At 39.7% G+C, this 15,712-nt stretch overlaps 1 protein-coding gene across 1 annotated transcript in view; it reads right to left on the reverse strand.

The window, feature by feature from the left end:
* The window catches only part of PTPN11 (protein tyrosine phosphatase non-receptor type 11), a 75,614-nt gene extending 61,366 nt beyond the window's left edge, over positions 1 to 14,248 (reverse strand). Inside the window, exon 1 of the mRNA XM_036929227.2 lies at positions 14,003 to 14,248. Coding sequence (XP_036785122.1) covers positions 14,003 to 14,016 — 14 coding nt within the window. The 5' untranslated portion in view covers positions 14,017 to 14,248. The remainder of the gene's footprint in view (positions 1 to 14,002) is intronic.
* Between the last annotated feature and the right edge of the window lie 1,464 nt (positions 14,249 to 15,712).

Raw genomic sequence — 15,712 nt, forward strand, 5'->3', positions numbered from 1 at the left:
TACAAAGAAACAAAATTTATATTATAAAATAACATAACAGAGTTGATACCAAACCTATAACAGTCATAACAGTAAGTGTTTACCTATTAAAGGAAATCAACGATCCATAATGAAGATATAACAGTATGAATATTTATGTACCAAACAACACAGCAACCATCTTTATGAAGAAAAACCAAAGAGGATGAAAGGAAACATAGACAGAAATACATCAATAGGAGACTTTAATATACTTCATTCAATACAAGACAGATAAAGTGAAGATCAAAAACAAAAAAATAAATGAGAGAAAATCTCAACAACATAGACAATAGGCTAGATCTTACGAGCATATCCTGAACTCCACAGCCTGATAATAGAGAATACACATTTTTCTCAAGTGCCCAGAGCATTTTCATAAAAGCTGATCATATACATTAGGTCATAAAGAAAATAGTAACTACCATAAAGCAGAAATACAACAATGCAATGCAATGAAACTGAACTTTACTAACAAAACCAAAAAACAGAAAGGCCATTTCATCTGGAAATTTTAAAACTTTCCACTAAACAACTCTTGGGTAAAAGGGGAAATACAAACTGAAATTACACAATTATTAAGCAATAACGACAATGAAAACAATATATAGCAGTATCTATGGGATACACCTAAAGGAGTGATCAGAGGAAAATTCACTCCACTTACTATCAATAAAAATACATTGAAATCTTAGCCCCAAAAAAGACCTGGAAAAAGGACAAAGGATAGCACAAGGGAGGAAATGATAAACATAAAGCAAGGGAAAACAAAAACTGTAGACCTAATTAATGAATAAAAATCCTGCTCTTTTTAATTAACAAAACAGACAAACCACTAGTTAACTTGACTGAGGGGGTGGGGGTGGGAAATGGGAGAAAGCACAAATACACAAAATAAATGACAAGAGAAATTATAAGTGAAACAGAAGAAATTTTAAAAATAAAAGACTACTTTGTAGACTGCTGTACAAACAGAAAATCGAGATGAAATGGAAAATTTTCAAGGAAATTACAGACTACCAAAATTGGGCCTATTAGAGCAAAAATTTAGAAAAACCCATTTCTGTAGAAAACAGAGAAAGAAATTAAGAAACTACCCCCACAGAAAGGAATCAGGCCCAGATGGTTCCAAATGGAGTTTACCAAGCTTCAAAGACCAGACAGATAGTCCCAGGGCTCTATGTATTATTCCAGAGAATCAGAAAGAAAAACTTCCTACTCCTTTTATGAAGCAAATATAACAGAAAACTATACTAAAGATGATACAAGAAAATGATAAAATTATTGACCAATAGCACTCATGAATATTGGTATAAAAATCTTAAACAAAGTATTAGAAACAGAATCCACCACAGGAAAATAATACACCACAACCAAGTGGTTAGCTCCATATCTCATACCAGATATAGGAATAAACTCTAAATGGATTAGTTGTCTAAGTGTTAAAAAATGAAACCATACAGGTATCAAAAGAAAACATGGGTGAATTTCTTTTTAACCTTGGTATAAGGAAAGGCTTTCTATGACTCAAAATCCAGGGGCAATAAAAGAAAAGATTGATAAATTTAGAATTATGATTTTAACATCACCTTCAGTTCAATTACTTTAAGGAAAAGTCACTGAACCACACTAAATACTCAAGGACTGAAGCCAGTTTTAACCTCCAATCTGAGGGTCTTTCAATAAACCATTCATTCTCTGGGAACTAAGACACTTAAGTTCAACTCCATTCAGAGGCAGACAACTTAAAAGACCACAGTCCCTCCCCAAGTTGTATTCTCGGCAGGAAAAACCATTATTTATAAAAGCAATAGGTTCCCAGGCACAAAAAAAGGCCATATTATTAAATCTGGTGTAATATTTTGCTCTCGCAGCATTCACTCAAGTTTTTCAATCTGCAAGACTAAAACCCACCTAAGTGAGAAATGACAGGAAAATGCTTCTGAAAAACATATTTTTAAAAACCTGATTTGAAGTTTCTTCCTAGTTATTGAAAGGTGGATAGCACAGTAGTTAAAGCAGACAACAGTGCCAAAACACTGCTTCAAATCCCAGCTCTGCCTATCTCGTGGACAAATTCATTAATATCTCTCTGCCTCAGTTTCTCTATCTGTAAAATGTGGATAATAACAGTGCCTACTTCACAGGATGTGAGAATTAATGAGTTAATACATGTAAAAGAGTTTTAGTACCAGTATATAGCTTGCTTACTGCTACCTATTCAACACATAAAAAGGTTGACTATTTCTCTATGAGAGATTGTGCCTTTTCATCAATATGAAATCACTCTAGTAACTCTTGAATCCTACTTGGCCTGATATATTTTTGCTACCACCCGTATTTGCCCATGTTTAACTTATCCTGTCAATTCTTCCTGCGTCAATCTTTTCTTTCTAAGCAGAAGACAATTGGGTTTTTAAAAAATTCCATCTGACTCTGCCGTGAATGGAGGGACTTAACCCCCCAAAAGGTTTCATCCTGTATCTGCCAACTGTTTTCAACTTTTCAATGTTTTGTCTTCTGTCTTTTGCTACTTAGCTACTTAAGAGACAATGCGAGGTTGAGACTGTTTCTAATGCTAATGAGCTTCTAGTTACTTTAACATTAGAATGATGGTTATATTATAGTGTTTCATAAATACTCTTAAGTCTACAATGATCAGGTTAAGGAAATGAGTAAAAGGAAAATAATTTTTGTCTCTCCTCTGTGGAAGGTGCAGTGCGGTCTCTCCCAACATCTTACTCCACTATTAGTCCTCATTAAATGAAATATCACAGACTCACAGCTGCTTCACTTTTAAAAACCAGTCATCCAACCTGAGTCCCACTATGTGCTGATCTGTTCCTTTACTTGTCCCCAATGTCACCTCTTCCCTCTTTTTTAAAAAGTTCTAAAAGAATTTCTCAGGTTTGTCCTTGACCTCACTACTGAGATGGCAGCCTCAAGTGTGCGATTTATTGCTTCTATCACCATCTTTTTGTTGTGCCCAAAGTCGCAAATCCCAGAAGACCACCAAGGAGCCAACACCGATGCAAAAGCAAAGAGCCTTTATTCGAGCTAGCTCGAGCTCAATCTCTCATCTACACCAACACAGTGGCAAGATGCCAGAAAAAGAGAGCGAGTTTCAATACCACAAAGGTTTTATGGGGTTCTAGGGCAGCTGGTGGGGTGATGGTCGTGGCTCTGGCTGATTGGCTGGATCTAGGGGTAGTTGGTGGGGTGATAGGTCATGGCTCTGGTCAATTGGCAGGGTCTAAGGGTGGTGGGTGAGCTCTTTGCTGACTGTCGAGGAGAGAGACCAAGCTCTGATTGGGTGAAATACGATCCAGGTCCTGATTGGCTGAGGTAGGATCCGGGTCCTAATTGGCTGAAATAGAATCTGGGAGCTTGCCCTTTCATTTTTATTTGGTTATCCTGATTTTCATTCCCTTTAATCTTCCCCTTGTCTCAGCCAGCTACTTCAGCTTTCTCTAATTTTTTACAGAGTTTTTTGGACCTTGTTAACAATAAAAACATAAACTTTCCAAAGCCTTTTGCATTCACTTATAATAGCACAGATCGGTATGAAATTCAAAGGAAAAGCCCATGCTTCATAGACTCCCAGCTGCACTTGTCAGAAATCAACTACGCTTAGCAGTTTCTTAATCTTGACAAAATGTTTTATGCACATACATATATATATATATACATATATATATATATATATATATACACACTCACCTACATGTGCATGTGTACAGACACACTACTGCCTCTGCCTGCCTGTGTGAAACACAACACACAGAATCTTCCTGATTTCTTCACTTACTACAACCTGAAGATGTTTCTGTATGGTGCACTCTTTCTAGTGGCTATACAATATATTCCATCGAATGAATATACCATCCATAAGTTAACCCCTGTTACAGGATATTTATATAATTCCTAGGCTTTTGTTATTACAAATAATACAGAACATATCCTTTACAATCATCTTTACACTCATTAAAATATCTATAAATTAAATCTTTAGAAATAAAATTGCTTTGTCAAGAGTTTTTTTTCACTTCAAAAAATTTGCCAAACTGCACTCAAAAGGGTACCAGTTTCGACTCCCACAAATCGAGTGTGAAAGTTCCTGTTTTCTCTCACTTTTGCCAATACTACATATATTACCAAACTTTTTCATCTTTGTCTATCTGTTTCACGGAAACTAGCAGCATACTAGTTTGCATTTCTCTATGAGACTAAGCACTTTTTCATGTTTTCCTACCACTTTTTTTTTCTATTTCTATGAGTTGTCAGTTTGTCATTGCTCATTTTCTACTGGATTTTTTTTTCTTATTGATTTATAGGAGTTCTTGATATAACCAGAAAATGATCCTTTATTATCTATGAGGCAAATTTTTGTCCTTGCTTTTTCCTTTTTACTCTGTGGTATTTTTTTCTCCCAGAAATTTATCTGGACATGGTTAAATTTATCAGAATTTCCCTTTATGGCTTCTGGCTTTCTTGCTATGCTTAGAAAAACTTAACCCATCGCACTGTTGTGAGATGAAAATAAATTCATACGCATTAAATACTCAGCAGAGAACCAGTCCTTAGAGTTTCACCTTTGGAGCAGGAATTTAGTTTATAGTCAGAATAAAATACTCACAATAAAGGCACAGATTTTAACAGGACCCTGCAAGGTGTGGCCCTTACTTGACTCTCCTGTTCTGGTGACCTCTCTGATTTCCTCAAATGTGACCCACATGGTACTTGCCCCAGCCTTTCTCCACAGTCAGATCCCCCATCCTGCCTTCTCGATGCACCATGTGCTTCCCCTGGGTGACACCCAACATGGACAGAGTCTAATCACATATTTCTACCACTGCCAGGTTATAGGCATGAGTGGCAGCTTCACAAGGGCACAAAACTGGCCTATTTCTTCACAAGTATGTACCTCCAGCTGCTCACCAAAGGGCTCACACATTATTCCTTAATAAATATTAGTGGCTAGAAGAGAAGGAAGAGGGCAGCAGTGGGGTGAGCCCTTCACTGCTCTCTCCCACATCCACAGTTCCGCACCAGTCCTGGGGGTGACACAGGAGGCTGCCAGAAGAGGAACCAATGTCACTTGATAAAGGCACTCTTCAGACTGCCCCCACCCCCAGCCCTTTATTTGGAAGAAAAAAAAAAAAGATTATTATTTCTATTACTCAGTCTATTGTACCCGATTTGTGGTGCCAAGGACAGTATTTTCCCTATCTGCATGCCACTGCAGTAACTTGGTAAGTATTTCCAAAGTGAATGGCTAGGGCACCTGTGTATAAGCCATAAACTTGTCCAAAGCCTCCCCATGCTTTTGGAAACACCAAACTTTCATATTTCATCTAAGTTAACACCACTGGGGAGAGGCGCCCTTGGTCTACTTCTCTTTGCCTCTGTCACCACTGGCTCTCTTACAGCACTTCACCCAGTTTTGATCTGTGCCCCTCATTTGTAAAGGTGCGGGTGTTGGTAACCATGGTAACAAATATAGATTTGAAACGACAACAGCAACTGCTCACAGTTGTTTCTACAAGACAACCAGCTAAAGGAGACTACACTGTGTAGCCCTAGGATTCTGTACTGGAAGGGGAAAAATTCAATGAAGGACATTGTTGGGTCAACTGGCATTGCTGGAATACAACTGATTAGACAAAAGCATTGTTATCAATGGTAAAATGACTGAAGTTAAAAATTAAAGTGGATGACTTTGTTCTTAGAAAATATACTCTGACATATTTAGGAGTAAAGAGCATGATATATGTAACTTACTCTCAAGTGTTTATGAGATTAAAATAAAAAATATAAGTGTCATACTGTACACACACACAGACAATGATAAAGCAAATGGGGCATAATGTGAACATTCAGGGATCTGAGTAAACAGTATTCTATTTATTTGGGGGCCCTTTGTACTCGTTATTCTTACAACTTGTATAAGGTTGAAACTAATCCCAAATAAAAGATAGAAACCCTTTAAAAATCCATTTGCTTAAGTCACCAGCATGCCTTACATCATCAGTAAGTTCTCCATCTGTATCCCTGAAGCTGGCTGTAGTAGGTGCAAAAAAGGAATGACAGGGAACAAAAAGTATGTAAGACAGAGATGAGAATTTACAACAAGAGAGAGAAGGGGGACAGAGAGAACACAGATTTGTTTTTTTACTGACAATAGTATCTTATATTTAAATAAAAAATTACAAAACAAGAAAGATTTCTCCATGTTTCTATTATTAGAGACACTTGTTTTTCAGCAATTATGACCTAGCTCTAACGGCAAGGAAAAAATAATCTATTGGTTATTATGCGTTAGGGCTGGTTAAAACTGCTGCTGCCTTTACTGGATGTGTGCCATGTGCCTGTGGGCAAAGTAGTCTCTAGACATCAAACTTTGAACCATTACATTCTGCTGCTATTTATTTCTAAAAATTTCTAAAGCAGAATTCTGAATCCAGATCGTCTCCTATTGTAACCACATTTTCTCACCTTTGCATATTTTATAGGAATAGCACATACATAGAGTGCCCTGTGATGCCAAGGGTGCAAAAGACATTATAAAAGTGACTTCCACTGCTGAGGGGGGAGGCCTGGCAAACATCAGGTGGACTGGCAACAGGAGATGAGGCAGGCGGTGGTCTCTTCACCCCTTTATTAAATAAATTCTTTTACTTCATTTACAACTTATAATTATACCTATCATGTTCTTAGGAGTAAACAGAGAAGAGTGATTTACAAGGGAAGCTTCATAACCACCATTTAGCACAAAGCTGGACAGAGTCAGGGCTTAATAAACATTAGCCCCTTATCACTGTTGTTATCACTATTATTACTGGTGGAACATGCAAGGGAGAGAATCTTCTCACGCACAATTAAGTTAGTTTCACACAGGCTATTTTGACATACGTAGCATTTACATTACACTGCCTTTTCACAAACTCAGCTTCATGGCTCAGGCTGTCCCTACATTATTTCAAATAGCGTATAATTAGAAATTGAAAGTTCTAGTTTATAACTCATCTACTTGAGTTTTCATATATTTAAACTCTTCTTTCCTTAGCTATTTTTTCAAAAAGCATTTGTAATAACAAAAACTTTTTCCCACTTATATGGTTAATACTTGCCTTCCCAATACAGCATGGAGAAGACAATTAATGACTCTGTAACATCTTACTACACTGATAAACAGTGACTGCAATAGAGGGAGTGAGGACTTGATAATGCGGGTGAACGCTGAAACCACTGTCTATGTGAAACCATTATAAGACTGTATATCAATGGCACTTTAATAAAAAAAATTTTCCTTCCATCACTGAGAATTTTGTGATTTGCAGCATGCTAATCACTAATAAGGAGCAGTTAGAGTTCATCCAATCCCTTAGATCTTAGTGAGGGCAAAGAAGAACAGTGGAAGTAATAGAATTAATATTGTATTATAGGGGTGGTCTCAAGAATTATAAACACTTGTAATCTTAGGTATGAGGCCTCACAACTCTAAGCCCTGCCCCCATCTCCCACATAGTGTGAAGACAAACAGTAGAGGTTATTCTATTAAGAAAAAAAAAAGTAAATGCATATGTATTATCTGAAAGGAGGGGGGAAAGGCAGATTAGTATGACAATATTTGAGTTTATCAACAAGGTGATTACTACAGTGGGCCAAGACAGGATGAGAACAAACATAAATTTCCAGTCCTTCGTGTATACAGTAGGCATCTGATAAATGGCTGTTGACTGAATGAATTTTGGGGGGAGGATAAAAAAAACAGATAGCATACAAGACCCTGAGAGGAGAGGTGAGGAGAAAGAGTCACATGGGGAGGGGAGAGGGGCAAGGAAGGCTGTCCTCCTCATGCTCATTCTACACCTGCAAACCTGCCACCTAGTGTGAAGACAAACAGTAGAGGTTATTCTATTAAAAAAAAAAGTAAATGCATATGTATTATCTGAAAGGAGGGGGAAAGTCAGATTAGTATGACAATCTCTCCTAACTGGTCATCTTCTGACACTGTCTGTTATTTATTACAGAACTCAGATTCTAACATGGCCCAGGTAGGAACTGCCCACCTCAAATAAAAAGTTGAAAACACGTAAACACAACACCAACATTTGTGAAAAAGAGCCTCAAACCAATGTCTCATACACATGAGCCCTGTGCTGAGTGGGCTCGAAGACACAAAAAGACAGAATTTCAGCCGGCAACAGAGTTTACAAACCCGAACTATTTGCTGGGAAATCGCACTAGAAACCGAAATTACCTCATTAGTGAACACAGATCCTGCAAAGGCTTAGGCTAGAAACTTATTTATGTCAAGTGAGTCTTAAAAAAAAAAATGCTGATGAACTGGAAAGAAAATACAATGATGCTGAATATTTTGTTTTGTCTATGCACCCCCTTCCCCCAGTGATGTGGGGAAACAGTCAAGCAGGCCGATAATTTCAGGAACTTATTCTCAAGGCTGCTACACTAAGAAGGGAATTTAAAATAGGGATTCAAAGTCTAATTTCAGTTTCTTCACTAAATATAAAGTAATATTGGGTATATCTTTCTTAACAGCTGTACCAGAAATTCATTATCTTTGTCCTTGGAGAGAAAGTTTATAGTTTGGTACTTTCTGCAGATTACAAGAATATTCCTCTTTTCTAATTAAATTTTAATATCCTATAGGAAAAGGGTAAGTCATGAAAAAGGGCAGTCAATAGCGACAAGCATTCTCTGTAACAGGGGCTAGGAAAAAGTTGTTAAGGCAGTTTTTTAATGGTAGTGGATACCTACGTCTTTATAAATCACTTATCTTCTCATGGAGTATCATTGGTCAGCATCTCTGCTCTCTGATGACAAGGCAATAAAAGGAAACTGTCTCCAAGTCTTTCCACAAATCGCTTCTCCCCTAGTTCAAAGCCTCTCTGTCACTTGTCTGCTCTGCCTGAGTCCACTTGTGCCTTCTACAATCCTTCCTTCACAGCAGCCAGAGGAATATTTTTAAATAGATCAGCTCATGCCACTCCCTGATCACATCCTTCTGTGGTTTTGCATTGCTCTTAAAATACAACCCAAACTCCTCTCCATGGCTCACGTGACCCTGAGGACCTTAAAAATCCTGGTGTGGTCCAGCCTCTACATACCTCTCCGGTCTCATAACTCCTCTGCCTGCTCCCTTCTGTTCTGCAAAGGGAGAGCTTCTTCAAAATTCTCCAACACTCCAAGAACTTCTCCACCCCAGACCTTCACACTTGCTGTTTCCTAAAACCTGGAATACCCAATGCCTAGCACAGTGCCTGGCACACAGTAAGTAACCCCACAATAAAGAGTTATTTAATAAATGAATCAACATTTCATTAGAGTGGTTCAACGGGGTGATAAGACTGAGATCTGTAGTTCATTATCTTTAAACGTATATGTGTATATATGTACGTGTGTATAGACAAATATATACTGTGTGTGTATTAGTATTCAAGTATATACGTATTCTAAACAGAATATTCTCTACTGATAAATTTCTATTTCAGTGTGGTCCTAGCTTTATCAAACTCATTTGATGCTGGCATGCAAGTTTGTTTCGGTCTCTAAATTCAATGCACCTTGAAAACATGAATAGTAACTTTCATATTTCCATGTCACCAAGGACCATAGCACATACAAGTTTGTGCAATGTACACAACCCTCCAGATCTCAGTAATAAACTGGGCTGAATTTCAGAGCATGTGTGTATCCATTTCAGGGGTCTCAAATGCTCCTCTGCTGCCCCCAACTCCCGAAAAGCATCAGTTGTTGCCTTTTCTTGCCTTAACAAGGTCAGCATGGGATGGCAAGTGCTGTCAGTGCTATCTGCTACCCAATGGGAAAGAGGAATAAGCATCATGTCCTCTGCCATTCTGTAGCTGCCTAGCAAAGTACACCAAGGCCCACTAATGACAATTACAAACATGAGTTGGCTCTGCTTTTCCAGGATCTTCTGTGAATCTTTAACAGTCTCCACAATGACCATGTGCAAACAGGGCAAGTAACCTTAGCAGTGGCCCCTGCATTTCAGTAGCTCTGACCAAAAACTTGAGCCTACGTGAGAACATAACATTACTAAAGACATCCCAGTTTCAACTGGAAAGACATAGAACTGTTACTTTTCAGCAAGACAAGTTTATTTATTCCCACAGGAGATAAACAAACATGGCCCCCAGGGAGAGCTTGGGACAAAATGTACTTGACCTGCAATAGATGAACCAAAAGCCTAGAGTCTGAGAACAGCTAAATTTTCTGCTCCTCTCAGCTTAAGTTATCAGACATTATCTTTCAGAGGAACAAAAGCAACTGTACAGATGTACCATATGCTGAAGGAAGGCTTGGAAGAATACAGGCAGTTTAATCAGATGAACAATACAGAGAAGGACAGGCAAACCATCTCAAAATCTAAAGTCAGTACTACTACTGCTAAGTTAGCTTGGGGTGAGGCATTTAATTGTTCAATGCTTTCATATCCCTACCTATGATGTTGAGAAATACCAATATGCTGAATATACTGACATTGTAATTACTGCATGCATACAAAATTTAAACCCTAAACACACATCAAAAAGTATTTTCATAATTAAGTAAAACAAAATTAAGAGTAATATTTGTCATTCAAGAGTCAACTCATATGATCATGTCTTCAGAGAGACCTTCCCTAACTCCTCGTCAAAGCTAACTACATTCCTCCATTTCTGGTTTTTTCCTCCCAACAGTTACTACTACCTGAAATTATCATTTTTACTCAGTGTTTTTCTATTCTCTCTCTCTCAGCCATAAGAATAGCAATCTTTGCCAGCTGTACTGCTTTATCTTGCCTGGCTCAATAACTACTTGTTCAGTTCAATTACTACTGAGGTTAAAAATAATTCGAAAAGGAGGAACAAAGTTGGAAGACTACTAACACTGATTTCAAGATGTACAAAACTGCAATAATCAAGACCATGTGGGACTGGTGTAAGGATAGACAAATAGATCAGTGGAACGGAAGAGGGAGTCCAGAAATAGACCCACATATAAAAATGAACAACTGATTTTCAACAAAGGTGCAGATTCAATAGAGACAGTCTTTTCAACAAATAGCACTAGAACTGGATATCCATATGCAAAAAACGTGAGAACATGTATCCACACCTCATGCACTATCAGAAAATTAACTCAATGTGGATCATAAACCTAAAACAATAAAACTTGTAGAAAACAAAAGAGAAAACATTTGGAGGCTTTGGGTTAAGCAAAGATTGCTTAGAAGTGACATCAAAAGCATGATCCATTAAAAAAAATGATTTACTTGGACTTTAACAAAGTTAAAAACCTTTGTTCCTCAAAAGAGACTGTTAAAAAAAAAAAAATGAAAAGACAAACCACAGACTAAGAGAATATATTTGCAATTCTGGTAAAGAACTTGTATCCAGAAAAGAACTCTCATGTCTCAATAATAAAACAAGCAACTAAATAAAAAAGGGGGAAAATATTTGATCAAATAGACATGCCACCAAAGAAGTATGGACGGCAAATAAACACATGAAAAGATGATCATTACTAGTCACCATGGAAAATACAAATTAAAACTATAAGATACCATGACACACCATTAAAATGGCTGAAATTTTACAAACCAACCATACCAAGTGCTGACAAAGATGGAGAGGAACTGTAATTCTCACATGCCACTAGTGGAAATGTAAATAGTATTACCTCTTTGGAAAGCAGTTTGGCAATTTCCGGAAAAGTTAAATATACAACTACTATATGATCCAGCCATTCCACTGAGAGGTATTCACCAAAGAAAATGAAAGTATATGTCCATACAAACTCTTCTATACAAACATTCAGAGCAGCTTTACTTGTGCTAGCCAAGCTCCAGAACAACCCAAATGTCTATCAACAGGTGGATAGATGAACAGTAGTATATTCTTAACAACAGAATGTTACTAAGCAATAAAAAGTAACAAACACTACAACATGGATGAATCTCAACATAATTATGCTTAGCATAAGGAGCCACACATAAAATTCCATTTATATAAAATTATAGGAAATACAAACTAATGTATAGTGACAAAAAACAACGTGACTGCCTGACAACAGGGAAGGGATTTTAAAGGACACAAGGAAACATCAGAAAGGGTGATGGATATGTTCATTATCTTGATTGCGGTGATGGTTTCATTTCACAAAGTGTAAACATATATCTTAACTTACCAAATTGTACACTTCAATATATGTCATTTTTTGCATGTCATTTGTACCTCAATTAAGCTAGTTAAAAATAATAAAATATACCTACAATCTGAAAAACAGTAATAAATAATTCTCAATTGTGTGTGTTACGTTCATAATCTGACATTTCAGGTGGCACACCTTTCTTTTCCATAACGGGTAAGTACTGGAGAAGAGGAATTACTCCCTATCAAACTGTCATCTTTCCCACTTGCTGCTTTAGCGATACCCACACTTCCCTGCTTCTGCGCTAACAAGCTGGACAATGTAGGGTCTATCACCCAGCTCCTTCCCCACCCCCAAGCCCCAGGCTTTTTGTCTCCTTAAGAAGCAGATCCTTACTTGTCTGCAAGAGCAGACACAAGGAACAAAAGGTCCAATGACTATTTGGTAGATTAAAGAATAGACAACTGTTTTATTTAAAAGTTCCCTAAAGAATTAGAACATTTGAAGCTGTACACTGTTCTACTGAAATGCAGTTACGTTACCCAGATCTGTAAGCACATGCCAACTGGACCTGTCCAAGATAGCTTGAAACAGGTTTTCATATATCTAAGACAGTGACCCTAACAGAACAAAAGAAAAGATGAAACAATGTGTCTTATGTGTGGATCCCATTTAAAGAGGAGTGATACAAAATAGCAGGATCATTATCTGAAAACAATAGGTCACACTACTGTTTAATAGCAACATTAAACTCACAAATGATTAGCAACAGCGATAAAATATTAACAGCAATATGGTGGTTAACAGTGGTCCTGGCTCCACCACTAATTGACTGAGTGACCTTAAGCAAGTTGCCTAACTTCTGAAACTCAGTTTACTCACGTTTAGAATGGGGATAATAGTATCTACCCTCAAAGGGTTCTCATGAGAATTAAATGTGGTCCGCTTACAGTAATAGTTTTTTTTAAATTGTGGCTACTAGTAGCATTACCACCCGGAACTTCCAAAGGATCTCAATAATTCACTAATCCTCTTCTGACCCGAAGGTTCAGATCCTGTCATTTACTAGCATGTAACTTCTAAGCCTCAGTTTCCACACCCGTAAAACGGGGATGATAAATGTTAATGACTTTTAAGGCTGTGGTGAAAATAACTAGAGATACAGCTCCCTTCCCTCCCATCTCCCAAAGCGAGGATCACAGAGGAAGGAAATACTTCTAATAGCTGCAGATATAGTCAGTTTTTCCATTTCTGGCACGTGAGGGGGGGGGAAGGGGATGCAAAGAGGCATGTAAAGGGGTCACGGATCCTGAATGAATCCAAGAAAAGTCCCTCAAAAAGGCAGAGTGACCCACGGTGGCTTTGACCGTCGGGGGTCCGGCCCCGCGCACTCCCTCCCTCCCTCCCGTGTCCCAGGCCCAGGAGCCTCCCCAAGTGAACGGGGTTATTTCGGAATCACCATGAGGCAACTCTCATGAGGCAATGGGTCAGGAATGCGGCGCCGAGCCGGGACGCTGGCGTCCGCGGTTCCCCCGGCGGCTCTACCTGCCCCCGTCCGGGCGGGCATCCCCAGGGCTGCAGGAGCCGGAACTCGGAGAGGCAGGAAATGAATGGGGATCCGCGGGGTCGGGGCGCGGTGGGGCCCAGCCCCCAGCCCGGGGAGTGTCAGGAGGTTGAGAGGGAGCCGTGCCCCGCAACCCCGGGCGGGAGTCCGAAGCCCGGCCGGGCGCCCCCTCCCGGGCGGGGCTGACCGAAGCGGCGGGGGCCGGGCCGAGGCCCGAGCCGGGCCAGCGGGGCTCCTAACCTCCGCGATGTCATGTTCCTCCCGCCCTCTGGCTCCGCGATGGACCCGCTCCTTGCTCAGGCTCTGCTGGGCCCGGTCACATCGGGCTGACCCGAGGGAGGCCCGCTCGAGACCGGACGGGGGGCAGAGCCAGCCGGCCGCGCGCAGACCCCCCCTCCAGGCCTGGGGATCCCGGAGACAGTGCAGCCGCCCCCTAGGTCCGGTTCGCTCCTCCTCCTCCCCCGCCCTGTGCCTCCGGCGCCGCTGTAACGTCACCCCACGCGACGCCCTCCGCCACTTCCTGCTTCCAGGCCGCCGAGAACTGAGCGGCGGCCAGTAATGGCAGCTCGGTGGCTCGGTGGAGCCAGTTCCCAAAGCACCTTTCCGTCCTCCTTTATAGTCTTTGGTTGCAGGACGTACGCTTTTGCTCAGTGTTGTACGCATTCCCATGACCCGATCACATCCGTTCCCACCGTGTCAATGTCCATCTCTGACTGCCATCTGGAATTTCATTCATTCCACTCCAAAATCGCTGTTCGACTTATTAGCCGTGTAACCTTGGAAAAGGTGCTTAATTTCTCTGAGCCTCAGTTTCCTCTATTCCTTCATTTCTGTAACATGAACATAGTAATTGTATTCATAGGATTATTGTGAAGATTAAATATGTAAAATGCTTAGAATTAGGCCTGGCCTATTTTGTGCTTTGTAATTGTTAGCTGTGTTATCATTATAATTAAGCATCTGTTGAGTGTTTTTTCGCTGCTAGGAACTGTTTTAAACTATGGGAATACAAAAGTGAACTGAAAAGATAAAAATTTCTGTTCTTCTAGGAGGAGCTACAGTAGCCAATATAAGTAATATACTCAAGGTAGTAATCCCATCTTCCTTTCTTATCTTTTCTCCATAGCTGTTTATATTATTTTAAATGAGGTAGGAGGGAAGGCATCACCGAGGATGACATTCGAGTAAAGATATGATGCTGGAGCAGTCAGTGGGAGTCATACTGTAGGTGGTGTCCGGAATAGCTTTTCAAGCATAGGGAGAGGCAAGTGCAAAGGCCCTGAGGCAGTACACTGCCTCTGGTGTTTGAAGAACAATGAAGAGGTCTCTGGCTGGAGCAAGGCAGGAGGTGGGAAGGGTGAAGGGAGAGTAGTAGGAGGTGAGGTGAGAGAGGGGTAGAGATTCTATAGCGTCCTATCGGCTATTTAAATGCACATTCAAATAGAGAGCCATTGAAAGATTGTCAGCAGAAGAGGAATATAAGATGTTTTAAAAGTATTACTTTGGGTACTATGTGAGGAATCGGATCAAGGGGGCAAAGCTGGAAAAAGCTAGTCCAGTTACCAGAATATTGTAATATTCCAGGCTGGAGATGATGATGGCTCAGACCAGAGGGAGAAGGTAGAGCTTTTACCTGATGGATGCTTTTATGACTCATTAAAGGCCACCGATGTAAGTGACAGAGCTAGAATTCAAACCCACATCTATATAGCTCCAAAATCCTCAGTTTTCCTCCCAATGTTCCCCATCTGACTCCTATACAAAGAACTCTTACACAGTGTGCTAACTGCTTCAGCATTGATATCACAAAAAAATCCTTACAAAAACTGTTTTTAATATACACCAATTTAATTTAGGCAATAGGCATTCAACAAACAGTTGCCCAGCCTGTTTCTTTCCATCCTTTCTAAATCCTGGCCACTTACATTACTCAAGAAACATCCTAGCTGA

The sequence above is a fragment of the Manis pentadactyla genome, chromosome 14 (genome assembly GCF_030020395.1).
Source record: "Manis pentadactyla isolate mManPen7 chromosome 14, mManPen7.hap1, whole genome shotgun sequence".
Classification (NCBI taxonomy): Eukaryota; Metazoa; Chordata; class Mammalia; order Pholidota; family Manidae; genus Manis; species Manis pentadactyla.